Source organism: Microcebus murinus, chromosome 6 (genome assembly GCF_040939455.1).
Source record: "Microcebus murinus isolate Inina chromosome 6, M.murinus_Inina_mat1.0, whole genome shotgun sequence".
Taxonomy (NCBI): Eukaryota; Metazoa; Chordata; class Mammalia; order Primates; family Cheirogaleidae; genus Microcebus; species Microcebus murinus.
This window is the reverse complement of record NC_134109.1, coordinates 103612520-103634795: the sequence shown is the minus strand read 5'-3', so window position 1 is coordinate 103634795 and position 22276 is coordinate 103612520. Positions and strand designations below refer to the sequence as shown.

Sequence of the window (22276 nt, the reverse complement as noted above, 5' to 3'; positions counted from 1 at the left end):
GTTCATTTTTATAGGAAGATAATCAATACCTTCCATTACATTCTCAAAGGGATTAGTCATCCATAAAAAATTAAAAATTACTGATCTACAAAGATTTTACAGAAATATACTTAGCAAAAGATATCAAAGCTCACATGACGATCTCTAACCTAAGCAGGACCTTCCATTTACAGGCTAATTCTTTACAAAACAATAAGACAATGTCACAGTTTTTAATCAATTATTCCAATGCAATGATAAATTTAAAACATAGACCCTCTTCCTATAGCTGCTTGGAGCTATAGGAAAAGAATAATTCATATAACAAGTTGACTTCTATTCAACTAAATAAAAAGTGAAAATCTAAACTACCCTAACAAACAGAAGGTAAAAAAGGGAATAATAGCAAAAATAGTTCATGGGGGTGGGGTGAGGGGAAAATAGGAGTGGTATAACACATAAATGAAAACAGACTAGGTGTCTAATAGAGAAAGCATTGATCCTAATTCTGACCAAATTATTTTCATGCTTTAGATAAACATTTATAATTATGATAGCAGATAGAGCCACCAGGCGAGGTGGCTCACAGCTGTAATCCTAGAACTCTGGGAAGCTGAGGTGGGAGGATCGCTCAAGGTCAGGAGTTTGAAACCAGCCTGAGCAAGAGCAAGACCTCGTCTCTACTAAAAATAGAAAGAAATTAATTGGCCAACTAAAAATATACAGAAAAAATTAGCCAAGCATGGTGGTGCATGCCTGTAGTCCCAGCTACTCAGGAGGCTGAGGCAGAAGGATTGTTTGAGCCCAGGAGTTTGAGGTTGCTGTGAGAGAGGCTGACGCAACAGCACTCTAGCCTGGCAACAGAGACTCTATCTCAAAAAAAAAAAAAAAAAAAAAAAAAAAGATAGCAGATAGGCATAATCTCTTAACTTAAATAATACATTAGGGTTGCAGACCTAGTAAAGGATGGGGTTAGGGGAAATGAAAAATCTTTTTATTAAAACACAAAGAACCAACTAATAATTAACAAATGCAACACAAATGTTTTCATCAAGTTCTGGGGATAAATTTGAATTAAAAATGGCTAAACCGGCCGGGTGCGGTGGCTCACGCCTGTAATCCTAGCACTCTGGGAGGCCAAGGCGGGCGGATTGCTCGAGGTCAGGAGTTCGAAACCAGCCTGAGCAAGAGCGAGACCCTGTCTCTACTATAAATAGAAAGAAATTAATTGGCCAACTAACATATATATAGAAAAAATTAGCCGGGCATGGTGGCACATGCCTGTAGTCCCAGCTACTCGGGAGGCTGAGGCAGCAGGATCGCTTGAGCCCAGAAGTTTGAGGTTGCTGTGAGCTAGGCTGACGCCAGGGCACTCACTCCAGCCTGGGCATCAAAGCAAGACTATGTCTCAAAAAAAAAAAAAAAAAAAAAAAAGAAAAAGGCTAAACCATTTTTAGGCCAGGCGCAGGGGGGCTCACTCCTGCAATCCTAGAATTTTGGGAGGCCTAGGTGGGAAGACTACTTGAGCTCAGGAGTTCAAGACCAGCCTGAGCAAGAGTGAGTCCCTGTCTCTACTAAAAACAAAAAAATTAGTCAGGCGTTGTGGTATGCGCCTGTAGTCCCAGCTACTCAGGAGGCTGAGGCAGGAGGATCGCTTAAGCCCAGAAGTTGGAGGTTGCAGTGAGCTATGATGATGCCACTGGACTCTATCTGGGGTGACAGAGCAAGACTCTGTCTCAAAAAAACAAAGAAAAAAAATGGCTAAACCATTTTTAACATCAAAATTCCCTTGGAATCTCTGAATTAGATAACTGATATATGTTAAAAAGATATGTGAACCGTGACTGTTGCTGCTTTCAAGAATGTATATACATTAATATAAAACACTGAAAGTAACTGGATCTTTCATTCTAGAGGTATGGTTTTTAAATGTTTTGGTCTTGGGGCCCTTTCTTCACGTGAAAACTAACCCAGAAGTCAAAAATGCAAAACGTATAAAAAAGATAAAGGCAGTAGTACTTTGGTTCAGAAATGTGTACATGTATGTGTTGGGGTCGGGGGAAGAGGAAAAGGGGAATAGTAGCAAGAATGTGGACCCCTAAGAATGGCTCCATGCAACACTTTGAAATGACTATTTTAAAGGACAATGTCAACTATCAGTATGATTAAAATGTAAAGCAAACTGATGAGGAAGGAAGCAAAGAAGACTACAGGAATATGTAATTATGAAATATCCTTTTTTCATCCTTTAATTTATTCAGTCATTTTACCACAGTCTGCCCCTGACAGATAAAGTACACCTTTTATACAGAATCCCCTTTGTCAACACCTTCCAAAACCAAGACTTAGATCATTATTGGTCTACTGGGATAAAGTTCTGTCATATTGTTTTATGGTATAAATGCCAATAAATATAGTCATATCCTGTTTACAGTCTTCAGCTGAACCTCTCCTCTGCTTTTCACTGCTTTCACCTTACTATTTAGAAGCCTAGATGAGAGGTTTTTACATTGTTCCATGAAGCATTGATCAGGTGTTTTAGATTAATCTCTTTTCTAGTATGTTTTTAATTTGTACATACAACTTAGTATCTGATTATTGATACCAAGCTATCTGTTTGATTTATCCTTCTCACAATATAAGGAAAACAGCTACTAAAGAAAACAACTGTCTTATATATTTTTCTCTATCCCTATTACAACAAGAACAGTGTGGGACACAGGTTCGTACATAGATAGTCATTGAATAATAAGAGCATAAGATTGATTTATATAAGCAAAAGACATACTAATGCAAAAGATTTCTTACACATTCTAAGAAGAAATGGGTGGGCTAAGGAAAGGAACTGAATAAGGGGAAGTTGTGAATCTATGTTGGAAAATTTTCCATTAGTCTTTGAAAACTTTCAAGAGATGTCTCAAATGGATTCTAAATTAGAGCATATTTAAATCAATTATTTGAAATACAGGACAAAGCAAATTAGAGTATTTTGGTGTTTGTTAGTCCATGAGATATTGTAGACTTATGTATTAGTTCCTTATCTACAGTAGTTTGCCTCTTATGGAAATAAGGCCCTTGCTTTCATAAAACCTGGTATTTCTAAAGAGCTGACCACTATGATATTTAAAAATATCATTAGCTGGGCCGGGCGCAGTGGCTCACGCCTGTAATCCTAGCACTCTGGGAGGCCGAGGCAGGCGGATTGTTCAAGGTCAGGGGTTTGAAACCACCCTGAGCAAGAGTGAGACCCCGTCTCTACTATAAATAGAAAGAAATTAATTGGCCAACTAATATATATAGAAAAAATTAGCCGGGCATGGTGGCGCATGCCTGTAGTCCCAGCTACTCGGGAGGCTGAGGCAGGAGGATTGCTTGAGCCCAGGAGTTTGAGGTTGCTGTGAGCTAGGCTGACGCCACGGCACTCACTCTAGCCTGGGCAACAAAGTGAGACTCTGTCTCAAAAAAAAAAAAAAAAAAAGAAAAAATCATTAGCTGGAGCTTCTCAATCAAGGGGCAACCAAAGTAGAGAAATATGGTACATGATTTGCTATACTAAAATCTAAATTGGATAAAAATTAGGATATCTCATGACAGAATGTTTTCCCTTACTCAAATAACTAAACTCAATAATTTCAATACACTTATTGAAAATCAGATATTAATCTTTAAGGAATATTATCTTATAAACTTTGAATATATACGGTAGTCAAAACTGTACCTTAACTGGACCTGCACCGTGAAGTCACATTTGGTCCCAGAAATATCCCTAGGACAGACAGAAGCAGAATTATAATTGTTTTTAAAATATGTACATGAAAGTTGAATCAAAGACACTGTTATTCCAGAAAAGTTTTTCGAATGATCAGATATAACTGTTCTTAGAGTAACTAACACACCATAATATTTTCAATATTAATATTTACATGACAATAACATGAACTCACCAATACACTGCTTTTTAAAATCACTTATTATAGATAGTACTGGATTCAAAGACCAAACTGCAAGTTACACTTGAAAACAACTTACATGGAACTACTGATTTGCTGCACTTGTTGTGGAGTCAAGGCAAATGCAAAACAGGTTTCTCGAAAGCGCTGACTGTTGTCTGATGCTAAAGAAGACAAGAATTATACTTTTAATTACTTTTAAATTTACTAATAAAGACAATAGCAGAAAAACATACTCACATGTCTTTAATTAACTGGGATGTATTTAGAGTTTAAATAACAAAGTAATGAAAGCACTGAAATATAAGAAATATGCTAATTGTAATATAAAAAACAGAAATAGGTACAAAAACAGCTAATTCCAGAAATAACATATCAGGATTCAAATTCAGAGAATATTTAATGAAAGAAAGAATAAAAAATTATCTAATCATATAAATGTTTGCATCAAAAAGGACACTTGCATAAAAACAACTGATACTCATTTTACTTAAAATAGAATAATATAAACCCATTTAAAGATACATGGTTTCTGAAAGAAGTAACAAACATACCTACCTGCCTTGAAATCTGCGAAGGAGAGATGATATTTGATTTTTAAGGCAAACTAAAATTTTTTTCATCTCCTGTTTAACTCTATCATGAAAGTTTTATATAATAAATATATAGGAAAAACAAGCACCAGATATATTCTCCAGCAAACTGGTATTAACTGAGTAGCACCTAAGTGGACACATAGGTGCTACAGTAATAGGGTATTGGGCAGGTGGGAGGGGGGAGGGGGGCGGGTATATACATACATAGTGAGTGAGATGTGCACCATCTGGGGGATGGTCATGATGGAGACTCAGACTTTTGGGGGGAGGGGGGGAAATGGGCATTTATGAAACCTTAAAATCTGCACCCCCATAATATACCAAAATAAAAAAATAAATAAATAAAAAAAAATAAATAAATAAATAAATAAATATAGTTTCTCCTATTCTTAGATGACTTGAGTTCAAAATTTGCTTATTGTCACTATCTCAAAGAAGAAAAGAGGTTAAGAAGAAAGGAAGGAAGAGGATAAAATAAAGAGAAAGGAAGGGAGGGAGGGAAGGGAAGAGAGGTGAGGAGAGAGAAAAGAGTAAGCAAGCTGACAGGCAAGGACAGTCAGACTAGAGCAGGGAACCCTAAAGTATGAAGTTGTGAGCAACTTCTATTGGATTTTAGTACATGTTATATACATATACATATATATATATATGCAGTATATTTATATATATACAAATTTATATTTATATATATATAAATTTACAAATACATAAAATCAGTGATCAATATCCCTCTTGCTTACTAATGAGTCCTCAGTGCTTGGCACAAAGCACTGAATAACTATTTGTTGAAGGAGTAAAGGAATACAAAAATTTAAGAAACATCACATTAAACTGTTTAAACTGTACTTTTCCAGAGTAATTTTCTAGAACAAAAGAATCACTAAGAGTTATTACTAAGAAACTCCTGGCATTTGGGCCACTTAAGACCTGTGCTGAAAAAGTGGTTGAAGTTGGCTGTTTCAATCTCTTGCCTAAACTGGGTTTGATCTTACCTGCAAGCAACACTTCCTCTACAACTTCCACCCAAATTGTAGTATGTCATGCCAAAAAATCTGTACAAATGTATCACTATGAAAAAAAAAATGGCAAAGAGCACTGCTGATCTAGAATTTCATATCAAGAGTATCTTTTAAAGGTTAGATTTGGTTTCTGCTTTATGTGATTCGGGAAGGCTTTTTCATAAAGAATCTACCACCAAGAAACAGTGAGTAACAGAAAAAGTTATCTTAATTATGAAGCATCAATCTGGCAATGGCCAATCTAAGAGCCAGAATGTAGATAAGCAGCAAATATTTCCCTGTCAATGCAAGCAACCAACTCATTTGCTTCCTAAAGGATATATATCTCTATAAAGATTTTAGTCCAGTAGATTTGGCCTAATTTAAACCTTTGGCTCCATTCTAAAACAGTGCTAAAATAATTTACCAAGTACAAAAATTCATATTACTCCCTAGGCAAAATTTCATATTCATTTTAGAATATATGACTACAGTAAGTTTTGGACACATACAGACTTAGGAAGATTTGACTAAAACAATGAGGCTGTTTCCCATGCTGCAAATGGAAATCCAAGTTAATAATAATCCCTATTTATATGCCCTTTTATGTATACATTGTAATGCTCAAGGGGTTGCTACCATTTATCTAGAAAAGCACCTTTCACACTCTGTGGTTTTCAGACTTAACTGCTGCTAGGAATGCCAGTGAAGTCTTTATAGATTGGTTTTAGATAGACTATCTAAAAAACTTTCTGAAAGTTAACTAAGCCATCATTAGCTCTTTCAGAAAAATTTAGGACAAATATCAAATGGAATCATAGAATCTTCACACTGAAAGGACTCTTACATAATCATCCAAAACAATGATCTCCAATGTTGGGGGTATGATGCATCTCTATTGGGTACAAAAGGCAATCCATAGGGGATACCGGAAAAAAAAAATCTATCTGTAAAAAAAGTTTTATAAAGTTGAGATTTTACCTTAACCCTAAAATTTAATTTACAAAAAAATCTAAAATTGTATATAAAACTATAACCTTTTAAATTCTGATTTTTCCTGTATGTTTTATAACACACACAGTATTAATACAATAGTTTGCATACATATAACAGATATATGTATATATTTATATGCAGCATGTGTTCAAGTATTTTGCTGAGAGGTACATACATTCAAATAAATTTGCAGACCACTGACTTACAATCCACCTTATTTTCAACCTTACCTTCCATTATCTGTTTGAACTCTTTTAGAGAAGGGGAGGAGTAGCCATTACTTTGTTAGGCAGAAGATAGCTGGTGATGAACAGATTAATTGTAAGAAAGCTTGCAGCCCAACAGAGTGTAGTAGCAATGTAGTAAAAAAGATGAGATTACACAGACCTGGATTCTAAACTGATTTTGCATTTATGTGCCTTGTGGCTTTGGGTACTTATCCACTGTTGCCTCAAATATTTAAATACACACACACACACACACACACCCCTCATAGGGTTATTTTGAAGAATATAAATGAAGTAACCCATTTAAAACAACAAACAATTTCCTTTTCTGTTCCCTTTCCTTCTTACCACACTACACTGAAACAAAATATATAATGTTGTAACTTCCATCCATTGATACCATATAGCACTGCACTAATATTATTCTCTAGTGACAGCCATTCTTCAAATATCTGAAGAGAGCTTTAATGTGCCCCTTCCTTTCCACTGACTCTTCCCACTGTATTTCAAGCAAAATTTCAGAATTACTCACTATGCTGATCTTCCTCTTCTGGATACACCCCAGAAGTTATTTTTGTTATTATTATTGTTATTTTCCTATTAAAGTAATAGCCAGGGTGGCACAGTGGCTCACAACTGGAATCCCTGCTCTTTGGGAGGCTTAGGCAGCAGAATCACTTATAGCCAGGCAACAAAGTGAGACACTGTCTGTACAAAAAAATTAAATAATAACAAAAGTTTAAAAGTAGATGGGTGTAGTGGCCCACGCCTGTAGTCCTTGTTACTTGGGAGGCAGGAGGATCCCTTAAGCCCAGGTGTTTGAGGCTGCAGTTAGCTATGATTGCACTACTGCACTCCAGGCTGGGTGATAGTATAAGACCCTCTCTCTTTAAAAAAAAAAAAAAAAAAAAAGGCCACACACGGTGGCTCACGCCTGTAATCCTAGAACTCTGGGAGGCCAAGGCAGGAGGATTACTCAAGGTCAGGAGTTCGAAACCAGCCTGAGCAAGAGCAAGATCCCGTCTCTACTAAAAAAAAAAAAAAAATAGAAAAATTAATTGGCCAGCTAAAAATATATACAGAAAAAATTAGCAGGGCATGGTGGCACATGCCTGTAGTCCCAGCTACTCAGGAGGCTGAGGCAGGAGGATTGCCTGAATCCAGGAGTTTGAGGCTGCTGTGAGCTAGGCTGACTCTACAGTACTCTAGCCTGGGCAACACAGTGAGACTCTGTCTCAAAAAAAAAATGCTGGGGGTAGTCAGGGACAGCCAGAACTGGACACACTCTGTCAATGCATGTTCAAAATGTGTTACCATTCTGTACTGAGCTATCCAGTGTACAATACAGGCATTGCTAATGTATATAACAATCATAAAGAAAAGGTATTGGCCCCTTTTTCTGATGAAGAAATTGAGGTTCAGAATAGATACTACATTGTCAACTCTATATACTTGAAAGTAGAAGAATCAGAATTGGAACTCAGATCTGCATGTGTCCTGTATCCAAAGCCCATGTTCTTCTTATACCATAGGCTTATTAGCTTTCCTACTCTGGGTGCTGTGCTTATATCCAGTGCAGTCCTGTATTACATTAGATCACAGAAAATAGGAAAAGAACTACCTACTGTCTCTTTATCATAACTGCTTATCATTTTTATGTATTTCTTTCCAGTCATTCTTATATCAAATTGTATCTACAATATGAAAGCTCACTTTTAAAAAATTACCCACTCTCTGCATGAGAGCATTAATTCTTTTTAATTTAAAAGTTACCCTTATTGGCTGGGCACAGTGGCTCACGCCTGTAATCCTAACACTCTGGAAGGCCGAGACGGAAGGATCACGCAAGGTCAGGAGTTCGAGACCAGCCTGAGCAAGGGTGAGACACCCCCCCCCCCCCCGTCTCCATTAAAAATAGAAAAAATTTAGCTGGACAACTAAAAATATATAGAAAAAATTAGCTGGGCATAGTGGCGGCATGCCTGTAGTCCCAGCCACTCCGGAGGCTAAGGCAGAAGGATTGCTTAAGACCAGGAATTTGAGGTTGCTGTGAGCTAGGCTGACACCGTGGCACTCTAGCCCAGGCAACAGAGTGAGACTCTGTCTCAAAAAAAAGTTACCCTTATTACATTTTTCAACTGCAATCTCTATTACCATATTTTAATTATTGTATTGTATTCTTTCAGGGGCATGTGAAAATGTTAATTACTCCCCTGATTAGTCATTTAGGTTGTTTCTAATTTTCCACTGTTTGAAATAACTCTGTGAACATCTCTGGGTTTACAGATTTGTTTTTTGGAAGGGGGGAGGTTATTATTTTCTTTGGATCAATTCCCAGATGTAAGATTTCAGGTCAAAAAGTATGGAGATTTTTATGAACCTTGCCACATCATAAGAGTAATTTTCAAATGCTTACTTTATATATAAGACCATTAGCAATTTATGCATCTAGTAATTACACCCTACTCTGGCCTACACGGGAGGTGTAGGTAATGTAATGGGTGGATCCTGGTAACTCCTTAGTCGTTTAATTTGCATTTAAAATATTTCCATGTTTGTTTATTTGTTGAATTTCCTATTTAGTTAATTGCCCAATCTTGTCCTATGCACATTCAAATGTTTGTATGAGGGTTTCATACGTAAGAACCGTAAGACATTGAAAATTTGCTACAAATATTTTCCCCAGTCTGCTACTTGTTTTTTTTTCATTGAGCTACATTTTTGGATGATATAAAAGTTAAATTTTTATGTAGTATACTCTTTCAACTATCCATTTTGTATATTCTTCTACTAATTCTAAACTCAGTTATTTCCATTGTTAATGTCAATCAACACACAAATTCTTTGGCTTGTTTCTATGTGATTATTTAGTCCATCTGGAACTTATTTTAGTATATATTTTAAATATCTAAATTTATGTTACCCCAAATTACTTATAGTTATATTAATAACATTTTGTTAAATAAACCTTCCCTTCCCTATGGATATGTGTGCTTGTTTTATCATATATTAAATCCTCATATCCAACATTTTTTATTTCTGGACTATTTCCCCAATGGTCACCTTTATCCTGCTGCTGGTACTTTTTTAGTTGTTAGGGCTTCATTATGTTTTAACATCTTATAATTAGGTTTCTATCCATCCATTCTTTTTTCAGAACTTTAACATGGACTTAAATATTTATTAACCTAGATAAAATTTCCAAATCCGTTTATGATTTTTTTTAAGCCCAATGGTATTTTGAGTACAATTACAGTAAACCTATTTTGAGAGCTGAAATCTTTACATCTTTAATTTTCATGTCCTGGAGTATTATACCTATATCCATTTATTCAGATCCTCAAGGTTTTATTTCCATCATATAGATTAGTTACATAGTTATCTTTTTTTCTTTTTTTTCGAGACAGAGTTTTGCTCTGTCGCCCTGAGTAGAGTGCAGTGGTGGCATCATTGCTCACTATAACCTCAAATTCCTGGGCTCAAGTGATCCTCCTGCCTCAGACTCTCCAGTAGCTGGGACTACAGGTGTGCACCACCACACCTGGCTAATTTATTTTCCTATTTTTGGTAGAGATAGGGTCTCTCTCTTGCTCAGGCTGCTCTTGAACTCCTGACTTCAAGTGATCCTCCAGCCTCCTCCAGTCTTGGCCTCCCAGAGTGCTAGGATTACAGGTGTGAGCCACCTCCACTGACCAGAATTCCTAATACTGTTAAGAACAGTTAGTCCTTCTAGCAGAATTTGGAATGTTTTACTAGATAATGACAGTAATATTTTTAGAATCTGTTGCCTTTCCTCACCTTCTAAAATATTTTTTTCCAGATCGAGATTTTCAAATCTGGCTATACATTAGAATAACTTGGAGAACTAAAAACAAACAGACCATACCTTAAATAACAACCAACCCTAAGAATTGTGAGATTAGCCTTTCTTAAAAGCTTTCCAAGTGGGCTGGGCATGGTGGCTCACGCTTGTAATCTTAACACTATGGGAGGCTGAGGCGGGAGGATCTCTCGAGGTCAGGAGTTCAAGACCAGCCTAAGCAAGAGTGAGACCCCCGTCTATACTAAAAAATAGAAAAAAATTAGCTAGACAACTAAAAATATATTTAAAAAAATTAGCCAGGCATGGTGGCGCATGTCTGTAGTCCCAGCCACTCCAGAGGCTGAGGCAGAAGGATTGTTTGAGTCCAGGAGTCTGAGGTTACTATGAGCTAGGCTGGTGCCATGGCACTGTAGCCTGGCAACAGAGTGAGACTCTGTCTCAAAAAAAAAAAAGCTTTCCAAGAGATTCTAAATGTGAGGCATAGTTGAAAATTCTCATCTTAGATTGCTATATTGAACCACCTAACAAAATATCTAAAGGGGGCAAAAAAATCGGTCTTGATGGAGATTGCTGGCTTAGCACCTACATCTACTTTTGCTCTCTCTCAAACTTTCAATAAAGGGTCAGTAAAGGGTTTTTGCTTGCTTTGCTTTTGTGTTTCAAAAGAATAAACCCACCAGGATGGAGAGAAAGGGACAGGAGAGTAACAAAAGTATGGAAAATAGAAAGCAGGTATAAGAGTGGTAAAAAAAAAGTTACCAAAGAAAATACATCCTAAGCCAGCAGTGAATCTGACTGAAATATGAGAACTGATCTAATTTACAATGTAAAATACCTCTAGAAGTGGGGGTTAAAAGAAGATGGATAAAATAAAAGAATTTCTTGAAAATCTGTTTATGAAGTAATCAGATCCCCAGGTCCCTTTTTCCTCTCTAGACAGCCAGACAATTGCCCTTCTTTATCCTGTAAAAGTCACTTAGAACTGCTCAAAAAGGAAATGCAAGACTAGAACTGGGTCCATCGGCCCTGACGGTATATCCAGGTTAAAAAACCAACAGACAGGCCGGGCGCGGTGGCTCACGCCTGTAATCCTAGCTCTCTGGGAGGCCGAGGCGGGCGGATTGCTCGAGGTCAGGAGTTCGAAACCAGCCTGAGCAAGAGCGAGACCCCATCTCTACTATAAATAGAAAGAAATTAATTGGCCAACTAATATATACAAAAAATTAGCCGGGCATGGTGGCGAATGCCTGTAGTCCCAGCTACTTGGGAGGCTGAGGCAGGAGGATTGCTTGAGCCCAGGAGTTTGAGGTTGCTGTGAGCGAGGCTGATGCCACGGCACTCACTCTAGCCTGGGCAACAAAGCGAGACTCTGTCTCAACAAAAAAAAACAAACAAAAAAAAAAAAAAACCAACAGACACACCAACACAACCAAATATTCAGCTACTCAAGAGGCTGAGGCTGAGGCTGGGTGTGGTGGCTCACACATGTAATCCTAGCACTCTGGGACTACAGCGTGTGCCTGTAGTCCCAGCTACTTGGGAGGCTGAGGCAGACGGATTGCTTGAGCCCAGGAGTCTGAGGTTGCTGTGAGCTAGACTGACACCACGGGCACTCTAGCCCACAGTGAGACTCTGTCTCAAAAAAAAAAAGAGGCTGAGGCAGGAAGATGGCTTAAGCCCAGGGGTTTGAGGTGCAGTGAGTGCAGTGCAGTGACTCCACTGTGCTCTACCTGGGGTAAGAGCAAGACTGTCTCAAAAGCAAACAAACAAAAGGAAAGCCCTTTCTGTGGAATAATAGATACCAAAATAACAGTAAGAAAAAGAAAGTAGCTGAGAGCAGGCAGAGATTATACAAGAATTAGAAAAACTTCCAAAGAATCTAAAAAACCTATCATTCATATCCATAGCCATAAGAGATTGCAACCATGAGACAACCAGGTATTAAACAACCTGCATTTTGTGTGCAAGGTACACAAAAAAGTTCCTGGAGCATAAAAATATGGCAACAGAAGGAAAGCTCAATAGATAGGCTGCACAATAAAGTTGAGGAAATCTCCCAGAAAATAAAACAAAAGGACAAGGAAGAAGAAAACAGGTAAGAAAATTAGAATGTTAGTCTGACAATAAGGAATCCCAAAGGTAGCAAACAGAGAAAAGGGGGGGAGACATAGGAAATGATTAATGAAAATTTAAGAGTAAAGAACAAGCTTCCAGATTACCATTGTATTCCCAATATAATGGCTAAAAATAACCCATATGGCAAAAAAATTTCAGAATTCTTGGGATAAAAGAACCCTACATGTTTCTGGAGAGGTGAGGAAGCAACAGTTTATATAAACAGATCAGAAACCTGTATAGTTTCAAATTTTTAACAACACTGTGAGTAGAAGGCAATATAAAAATCAATATGCAGCCCTTCTTTATGAAATACTACGGGATATGCCACACTAAAAAGAGGTAGAAAACCAAGAAAGAATAGGACATGGGCACAGGAAATACGAGGTTAACACAAGCAAGAGGCAAAAAACATCCAAGGCGATAATAAAAGAAAACCTTAAAATGGCAGTTGTGCAACAGGTTAGCATTGTATTAGTTCAGAACACTTAGCGAAAGGATTCTTACAAAGGATGAAATTGACAGAATTGCCTAATGCATATGAATTTAGACATTCATCTTATGAGGAAATTTACACACATGGCAAAAAGGGTCTCTGTTGTCTGGGTTACAGTTCAGTGGTATCATCATAGCTCACTGTAACCTCACACTCCTGGCCCAAGCAATCCTCCTGCCTCAGCCTTCTAAGTAGCTGGGACTATAGTTGCATGCTACCATACCCGGCTAATTTTTCTATTTTTTAACTTCTACTTTTTGTAGTGATGAGGTCTTACTATTTGCTTATGCTGGTCTCAAACTCCTGGCCTCAAGCCATCCTCCCGCCTTGGCCCTCCGAAATGCTAGGATTACAGGCGTGAGTCACCTGCCTAACTTGAGTGCTGATTTTTAAACATGCCTATTTGGCCCTTTAAACTATGTTCATTTACAAACTTGAATTAAAAAACAAATGAACAAAATCTAAGAAAACAGCAAAAGTCACAACTGTGGGAAGTGCCCCCCCCACCAAAAGAAATCTCAGTATGTCCACAGGATAAATATGGGATCCTCCTAACTTCTGGCTTGCTTTTGTAAGAAATGTTTTACTTCTTTACATGGTTATAGCCATTAGCAGTTGAAAAATGCATATATGGCCTTCTGGATCTTTGAGTATGCATGTTATTGGTATATACTTTCTCAGCTCTTTTTGTATGGCCATATGCCTGTTGAGTATGTGTGGTACATGTGTATATGTGCATTTATTTAATAGTTTTAAAAACTGGTTTATATTATGTTTACATCTTTGTTACCTGTGTTTTTTAATTAACACATTGACTGCCACACTAGAAAAAAAATTTTTCCCCTTGGGGGCCAGTGTTTTATTACAAAAATAGAATAATAACTTCAAAAACAAAACAATCCTTTCTAATTTAATGAAAAACAAAATTTATTGACTTCTATTCATTTAATCCACATTTTTAGAATTAATTTGTCAATATTAATTACAACAAAAAGTACATCAACAAGTACTATTTTCACGAACCAACTGCAGGGTTTTGCCGAGTTTTGCTTCGCAAAGCCATGGGCTCAAAGCTAGCATGAGTTAAATGCAACTCATATGGCAGTTAATGTGTTAAAAATATGTGAGGACATGGTACAAATATAGATCAACACTGAAGACATAAATATCCAAGTTTCCTTTTATAAACATGGTTTCTATAAATATCACAGAATATACTTAATTGGGTACTACTCCTGTGAGTTCATTTTGATACATTTCTAGAAGTGGTTCTGAGTTATTTTAAATCAATTTCTAAGTTGGTTCCTATAGTGCAGACACCTCCATGTTGTTCAACATATGGAAGGATACTCTCCATGGTATTCCATGAAAGGATATTTTCTATAAAAGGCATTTTTTAATTTCAACCATGTTGTGTTTCTTAATCTGCTAATTTTAAAATGACTTTTCTAAAATAGATATATTATATATGCCAAGACTTAAGAAAATGAGATTAAATAGCAGTTGTAAATTTAATATTTAAAAAAAAATTCCCCCAAGTTAACAGTAAGTTAACAATAAACTGATAACTTTGGGGGAGGGAGGGATTAGAATTCTATGTAAGTTTTGTATGTTAAAAAGCTCTTAGATTTAGAAATTGAATTTTTAAAAAAAAACATTTAACTTCTACATTATATGAAAAGTTTCTGAGCTTCTTAATTCTAACAGATACCTCCCATGAAAGAAAATAAAATCATATTTTCTTAGAGTTCTTCAAGTTGGCTCATTTAGTTGGGTAAGAAACTAAATGAAAGGGAACCAGTGCACATATCACATTGCCGAGTTGTAAAAAAAACAGTGACTAGCACTCCTCCAAAAAAAGTGTTTTGGGTATAAGGCACAGCGCTGATTATATCACTCCTATTTCAAAGATTTTCACTTGCTCCCCACTACATGAAGACAGTCCACTCATCTTAATGTGGAATTCAAATTAACCTAGTATCATGTCATTTTTTCCTATAAAACCAACCAAAATAAAATAACCAATTTTTTTAAATGGGCTTATAAAACGTTTTGGAACCACTGTTAAAGGACATTTCCCAGCAGCAGCTCACTAGCCTCTAGGATTACAGTTTACTTCTGAGTTCAAGTAAGTCTCACATTATTCATTTAGCTCGGCACAATTTTAAACCATCTAATGGTTGCTGTCTGGTACTCCCTTGTCCTCACTTCTCCCTTCTAGCTCACAGGTCATTCTTTTAGGGCCCAACTCCCTCAGGAGTTATAGTTTCTCTTGCTAGTTTACAAGAGTATTCAGGTTATTTTACTAGTGTGTGCCAGGGATAAGGTTTTTTTGCCTTTCTGGTGAAACTACAGTGAAGTCAGCTACACACCAACTTGGCCATTTTCTAAACCCTTTGGTTCTTCCCCTGAGAATACTATTTTCTAGCAACTTGCCCATGTACTTGAGCTTTATCCTTTGCTCTTAAAGTTTTTTTTAGCAAGCTGTCCTCCAGATCTATTCATCCACATCAGTTCATTATGGCTCCTTTGGATTTATTTAAGTAGGGATAGCTACAAGTAAACGTAAATCTGGAGCTAAGGCATAGGTCTGGGCAGAGAAAACCCATTAGGAAATCTCTCATATAGAGAGCAGATGAAGTTGTGGGAATGGATGGGATCACCTACGAATCTCATACAGAGTCAAAACACAGCAGAATCCCTGGGAATACCAACATTAAAGGGTCAAGTAAAATAAGAAATAAGAAATGGCCAGAAATACAGAAGAAAAAACAGGAGAATACAGAATTTCAAAGAAACAGGAGTGTTCAGCCAAGACACCTGACAAAGCTCAACAAACCCCATGTACAAGAAACAAGAAGTACATCAGTGTCACTAAAGTTGGTATTCAACCCCTCACTGCTAAATTTGGCTTAAAAAAAAAGAAGAAGAAGAAAGCAATACCAAAGTATATCATAACCAAATTGCTTAGGGCCAGTGATAACAAAAAAAAAATTTTTTAAAGCAGCCAGAAGAAAAAAGACAAAATATACAGAGAAACAAGATAAAAACAACAGCAGATTTCTGACGGAAAATAATGCAAGCTAGAAGACAAAATAAGAAGTACCAAAAGATTTTTAAAGTACCAAAAGAAAAAAAAATCAATTATGAATTCTTTACTCAGCAAAACTATCTTACAAAAACAAAGGCAAAATAAAAACTGTTTCAGATGTACAAAAGGTGAAAGAATTCACCAGTAGTCATTATATTTGCAGAAATGGTAAAGAAAGTCCTTGAAGCAAAAGGAAAATAATACTAGATTGAAATCTGAATGTACACAAAAGGATGAGGAGCACCACAAATGGAAACAACATAGGTAAATACAAAGAATTGTTTTCTTATTATGTAAGTATCTGTAAAAGACAAATGATTGTTTAAAGCAAAAATTAGTAACAACAATACTGTGAAGTTTGAAACTTACAGAGAAGTAAAATGTATGACAAGAACAGCACAAAGGCTAGGAGGGGGGAAATAAAAATAGACCGTGGTTAAGTATACACGTAAAGTAACATGTCACTTGAAGGTAGACTGTGATGAATTAACGATGTATACTACAAATTGTAAAGCATCTGCTAAAATAACACAGCAGCGTTATAGTTAATAAACCAACAGGAGACAAAAATAGAATCACAAAAAATAATCTGAGAAAAGGCAAAGAAAACAAATACCAAGATGGTGGTGCAAATTAAAATAAAATCCTAAGCCCTGCTGAGTGAACGGACTCCCTCTTGGCCAAGGGGACCCCAAAGAAACCTTAAAACTGAATTCTCAGCCATGACAGAATGGGAAGTCAGACATGCCTCATCACACCCTCTTCCTTACTAACGGCCATCAGGCTTTTTTCTCTAAGGGCTAACCTGAAACCAGCCTCGTGATCAATTCCTCCGTTTGCAGTTTCCGCACTACAACTAACCAGCACTGTTTCCTGACAAGAGACCGCCAACCATGGAGTGGTTCTAACCAGTCTACAGGGTATGTGCAGAGAGGGTTTTCATGTCCTCTGCTTCACCTTTTCACACCAGAGGGCTGCCAGTTCTGAACATGGACCCCATAAGGGGGCATAAAGCTCAATTATGCATGTACATGTTTCTTTTCATAAATATTCATGACTCCTCCTATAGCTTGTTAAATATGTATATTTGGTCACCCGGTCAGTATAAATTTCTGTTCCCATTGTCCCTGCCTCAAAGCATATGTTCCTGGCTTATAGCCGGGGCTCTGCTTTCCAGGCTCTCATAATGGCCAGCCACAGGCTATAACCTTTATGAGAAATAAAGCCTTCCTTTACAAATGTATGAGCCTCGTCATTTTCTTCAGTTAACAGAAGATTTTAAGCCAACCGTATCAATAGTAACTTGAAATGTAAATGGTCTAAATAACCCAATTAAAGGGCTGATATTATCAGACTGACTGTTAAAAAAGATGTAACTGTAACCCATTTATAAGAAACCCACTTTAAATATAAAAACACAAACAGGTTAAAAAGATGGAAAAGTTATACCATGACATTCATGATAATAAAGATAGGTAAGATAAACCATGATCACAAAACAAAGTTGGAATGGTTGTATTATCAAAGTAGATTTCAGAATAAAAAATATTACCAGGGATAGAGAGGGTTACTTTACAGTGACAAAGGGGTTAAGGGAACATGTACCTAATAACAGAACTTCCAAATACATGAAGCAAAAACTGATAGAACTACAATAAAAAATAAACAAATCCACAATATGAGAAAAAATTTCAACAATCCTCTCTAAATAAGTAACAGACAACTGGACAGGAAATCAGTAAGATACAGAACACTTGGAACAATACTACCAACCAATGTGATCTTTCACATTTATAGAACACTCCACAACAAGAGTAGAATGCATATTTTTCAAGTGCACACAGAACATTTACCATGATATTCTGAGCCAGAGAACAACACTCAATAAACTTAAAAGGAATCAAGTCATACATAATATACTGTCTAGCCACAGTGGAATTAAATTAAAAACAAATAACAGAAATATATCAGGAATATCTATTCAGGTCTTTTGCCCATTTTTTATTTGGGTCAATTGTTTTTTTGTTGTTGAGTTTTTTGAGTTCCTTATATATTTTAGATATTAACACTCTTACCAGATGTGTAGTTTGTAAATACATTCTCCCATGCTGTAGGTCATCTCTATTGATTGTTTCCTTTGATGTGCAGAAGCTTTCTGGTCTGATGTAATTCAGTTTGTCCACATTTGCTTTTGTTGTCTGTGCTTTTGAGATTTTATCCAAAAAATCCTCACCTAGATCATGCAGTTTTTCTCCTATGTCTTTTTTTTTTTTTTTTTAGATAGAGTCTCACTTTGTTGCCCAGGCTAGAGTGAGTGCCGTGGCGTCAGCCTAGCTCACAGCAACCTCAAACTCCTGGGCTCAAGCGATCCTTCTGCCTCAGCCTCCCAAGTAGCTGGGACTACAGGCATGTGCCACCATGCCCGGCTAATTTTTTCTATATATATTAGTTGGCCAATTAATTTCTTTCTATTTATAGTAGAGATGGGGTCTCGCTCTTGCTCAGGCTGGTTTCGAACTCCTGACCTTGAGCAATCCGCCCGCCTTGGCCTCCCAGACTGCCAGGATTACAGGCGTGAGCCACCAGGCCCGGCCTGAGTTTACACATTTCTAAAAAGAAGACATACTAATGGCCAATGATATAAGGAAAAAATGCTCAACATCACTAATCATCAAGAAAATGCAAATGAAACTTACAATGAGCTATTACCTCAATCCAGTTAGAATGGCTACTATCAAAAAATTAAAAGACAGGTGTTGGTGAGAACATGGAGAAAAGGGAACCTTTAACACATTGATGGTGGGAAATTAGTACAGCCACTATGGAAAATATTACGGAGGTTCCTCAAAACATTAAAAATAGAACTACCATATCATCCAGCAATCCTACTATTGGGTATACACCCAAAGGAAAGAAAATTAGTATGTCAAAAAGATAGCTGCATCAAGAAAAAAAATAAAAATAAAAAAAAAATAAAAATTCTACACCACCGTGTTCAAGAAAAAAAAAAAAAAAAAAGCTGCATTTCTGTGTTTATTGCAGTACTATTCCCAATAGCATGATATGGAATCAACAGATGAAGAAAATGTGGTACATACACATAATGGAATACTATCTAGCTATAAAAAAGAATAAAATCATGACATTTGTGGCAACACAGATGAACCTAGAGGACATTATGTTAAGTGAAATAAGCCAGGTACAGAAAGACAAATAAATACTGCATGATCTCACACATATATGGAATCTAAAAAGTTGTTCTCATAGAAGTAGAGAATAGAAGAGTGGTTACCAGAGGCTCGGGAAGGGTAAAAGGGAGGAAGATAGGGAGAGACTGATCTCATGGGTACAAAGCTATAGTTAGAGAGGAGGCATAAGTTCTAGTGTTCTACTGCATAGTAGCATGGCTAGCGTTAATAATAATGTATTGTATATTTCAAGATAGCTAGAAGGGAAGAATTTCAATGTTCTTATCACAAAGAAATGGTGAATGTTTAAGGTGATGGATATGCTAATTACTTGAGTTGATCATTATACAATTTATACATGTGCTGAAACATCATGTTGTAACCCATAAATATGTACATTATCTGTCAATAAAAAGAAGAAAAAGAAATATATCAGGAAAATACCCAAATACTTAGAAACTTACATACTTCTAAATAACCCAAAGGTCAAATAAGATGTCAAAAGGGCAAATACAAAATATTTGAACTGAATGAAAATGAAAACAAAAAGAAAACTCAAAAATTTTGGGATACAGTGAAAGCAGTATTTACAGGGAAATTCATAGCTCTAAAATGCCTATATGAGAAAAGAAAGGTCTCAAATCAATGGCCTCAGCTTATACCTTAAGAAAATAAAAAAAGAAGTGCAAGGAAACCCAAAGAAAGCAGAAGAAAGGAAACAGTAAAGTCCAGAGCAGAAAATAATCAAATAAAAAATAAAAACAGAAAAAACAATGATACTAAAAACTGGCTTCTTTTTGAAAATCGTAAAATTGATAAACCTCTAGCAAGACTAGTCAGGGAAAAAAGAAAAGATACAAACGATCAATATCAAGAATAAGAGGAAATATCACTACAGATTCTATGGATATTAAAGGAACATGAATACCTTAGTCAAAAATTCTAAAAACTCAGCAAAAATGGACAAGTTTTTTAAAAGACTAAAACTATCAAAACTCACTCAAGGAAAAAAAAAAATAGATAACCTGAATAGCCCTATCTATATCTCATAAAGAAATTCAATATATACATACATACCTTCTCCAAAAAAAAAACCTCTAGGCCCAGATTTGTTCTCAGTCAAATATTACTAAATACTTAAGAAACAAATATTCCCTATTCTACATAAACTTTTTCAAAAAATCAGAGAATTCTACCAAACATTTAAGAAATAAGTAAAACTCCTTCTACACAACTCTTCCCCCAAAAATTGAAAAGGAGGGAATGCTTCTCAACTCAATGCCATGAAGCCAGTATTGCTCTGGTACCAAAACAAAACCAAGACAGTATAAGAAAAGAAAACTACCATCCATTACCTCTCATGAGCATAAATGCAAACATTCTTAACAAAATTTTAGCAAATAAAATCTAGCCATATGTAAGAATAATTGTCATAACCAAGGGAGATTTATCCCAAGAATGTAACACAGGTTCAACATTCAAAAATCAAGTTATCATATTAATACACTAAAAAAGAAATACCATATTATCATTTCAATAGGTACAAAAAATACATTTAACAAAATCCCAACATCCATTCCTAATAAAAACTCTCAGCAGGGAATAACATTCATCGGAAATCCAGCAGGTAGGGGCAGGGGGAAGGAAGAGAGGATGGGTAAATTCACACCTAATGGGTACAATGCACACTATCTGGGTGATAGACACACTTATAACTTTGACTCAAATGGTACTAAAGAAACTTATGTAACCAAAACATTTGTACTCCCATAATATTCTGAAATTAAAAATTTTTGAAATGAAGGGGGAAAAAAAAAACTCTCAGTAAACCAGGAATTAGAAGTAAACCTCCCAATTCAATAATGGATAGCTATGAAAACTTACAGCTAACATTTTACTGAGAAGTGACAGACTAAATGCTTTCCTTCAAAAATTAGAACAAGGCAATGGTATCTACTCTCATCATTTCTAGAAATTCATCATTATACTGGAGGTTCTTGTCAGTGCAATACAGTCACCAAAAGAAAGAACAAGCACCACAATTGGAAAAGAAATAAAATTGTATATTCATAGGAAATATGATCTATGTGGAAAATCCAAAAGAATCTTTAAACAGCTACTAGAATAAGTAAAAGGTAAAAATGATGTACTAAAATCCGTTGTATTTCTACATACTAGCAGCAAACAATCAGAAATTCACATTTTAAAAAGCACTATTCACAGCATAAGCACCATGTACTTCAAAAGACAGTTTGGCAGTTTCTTACAAAGCTAAACATACTCTTACCATATGGTCCAGCAATCATACTCCTTGGTATTTACCTAAGGAGCTAAAAACTTACATCCACATAAAAACTTGCACATGGATGTTTACAGCAGCTTTATTCATTTTTCCAAAACCTGGAAGCAACCAAGATGTGTCTTTTAGGAGGTGAATGGATGAATAAACTGCAATACATCCAATGGAATATGATTTACTGCTAAAAAGAAATGAGCTATCCAACCATGAAAAGACATGGAGGAAACTTAAATGCATATTAGTAAATGAAAGAAGGCAATCTGAAAAGTTATATATGATTCCAACTATATGACATTCTGCAAAAGGCAAAATTATGGGGACAGTAAAAAGATCAATGGTTGTTAGGGGTTAGGAAGGAGAGAGGAATGAACAGCGAAGCACAAAAGAACTTTTAGGGCATGTTGAAACTGCTCTGTATGGTACATGTCATTATAAATTTGCCCAAACCTAAAGAATATACAACACCAAGAGTAGAATCCTAATGTAAACTATGTAACTTGTGTGATAATGATGTGTCA

The 22276-nt window shown here is 36.2% G+C and overlaps 1 protein-coding gene across 2 annotated transcripts in view; it reads right to left on the bottom strand.

Moving 5' to 3' along the window:
* The window catches only part of PIAS1 (protein inhibitor of activated STAT 1), a 279235-nt gene that overhangs the window by 47821 nt on the left and 209138 nt on the right, over positions 1-22276 (bottom strand). For both annotated transcript variants that reach the window (XM_076004509.1, XM_076004510.1), the window contains exons 4-5: positions 4009-4093; positions 3698-3745 (exon numbers count right to left, since the gene is read on the bottom strand). In XM_076004509.1, coding sequence (XP_075860624.1) covers positions 3698-3745; positions 4009-4093 — 133 coding nt within the window. The remainder of the gene's footprint in view (positions 1-3697; positions 3746-4008; positions 4094-22276) is intronic.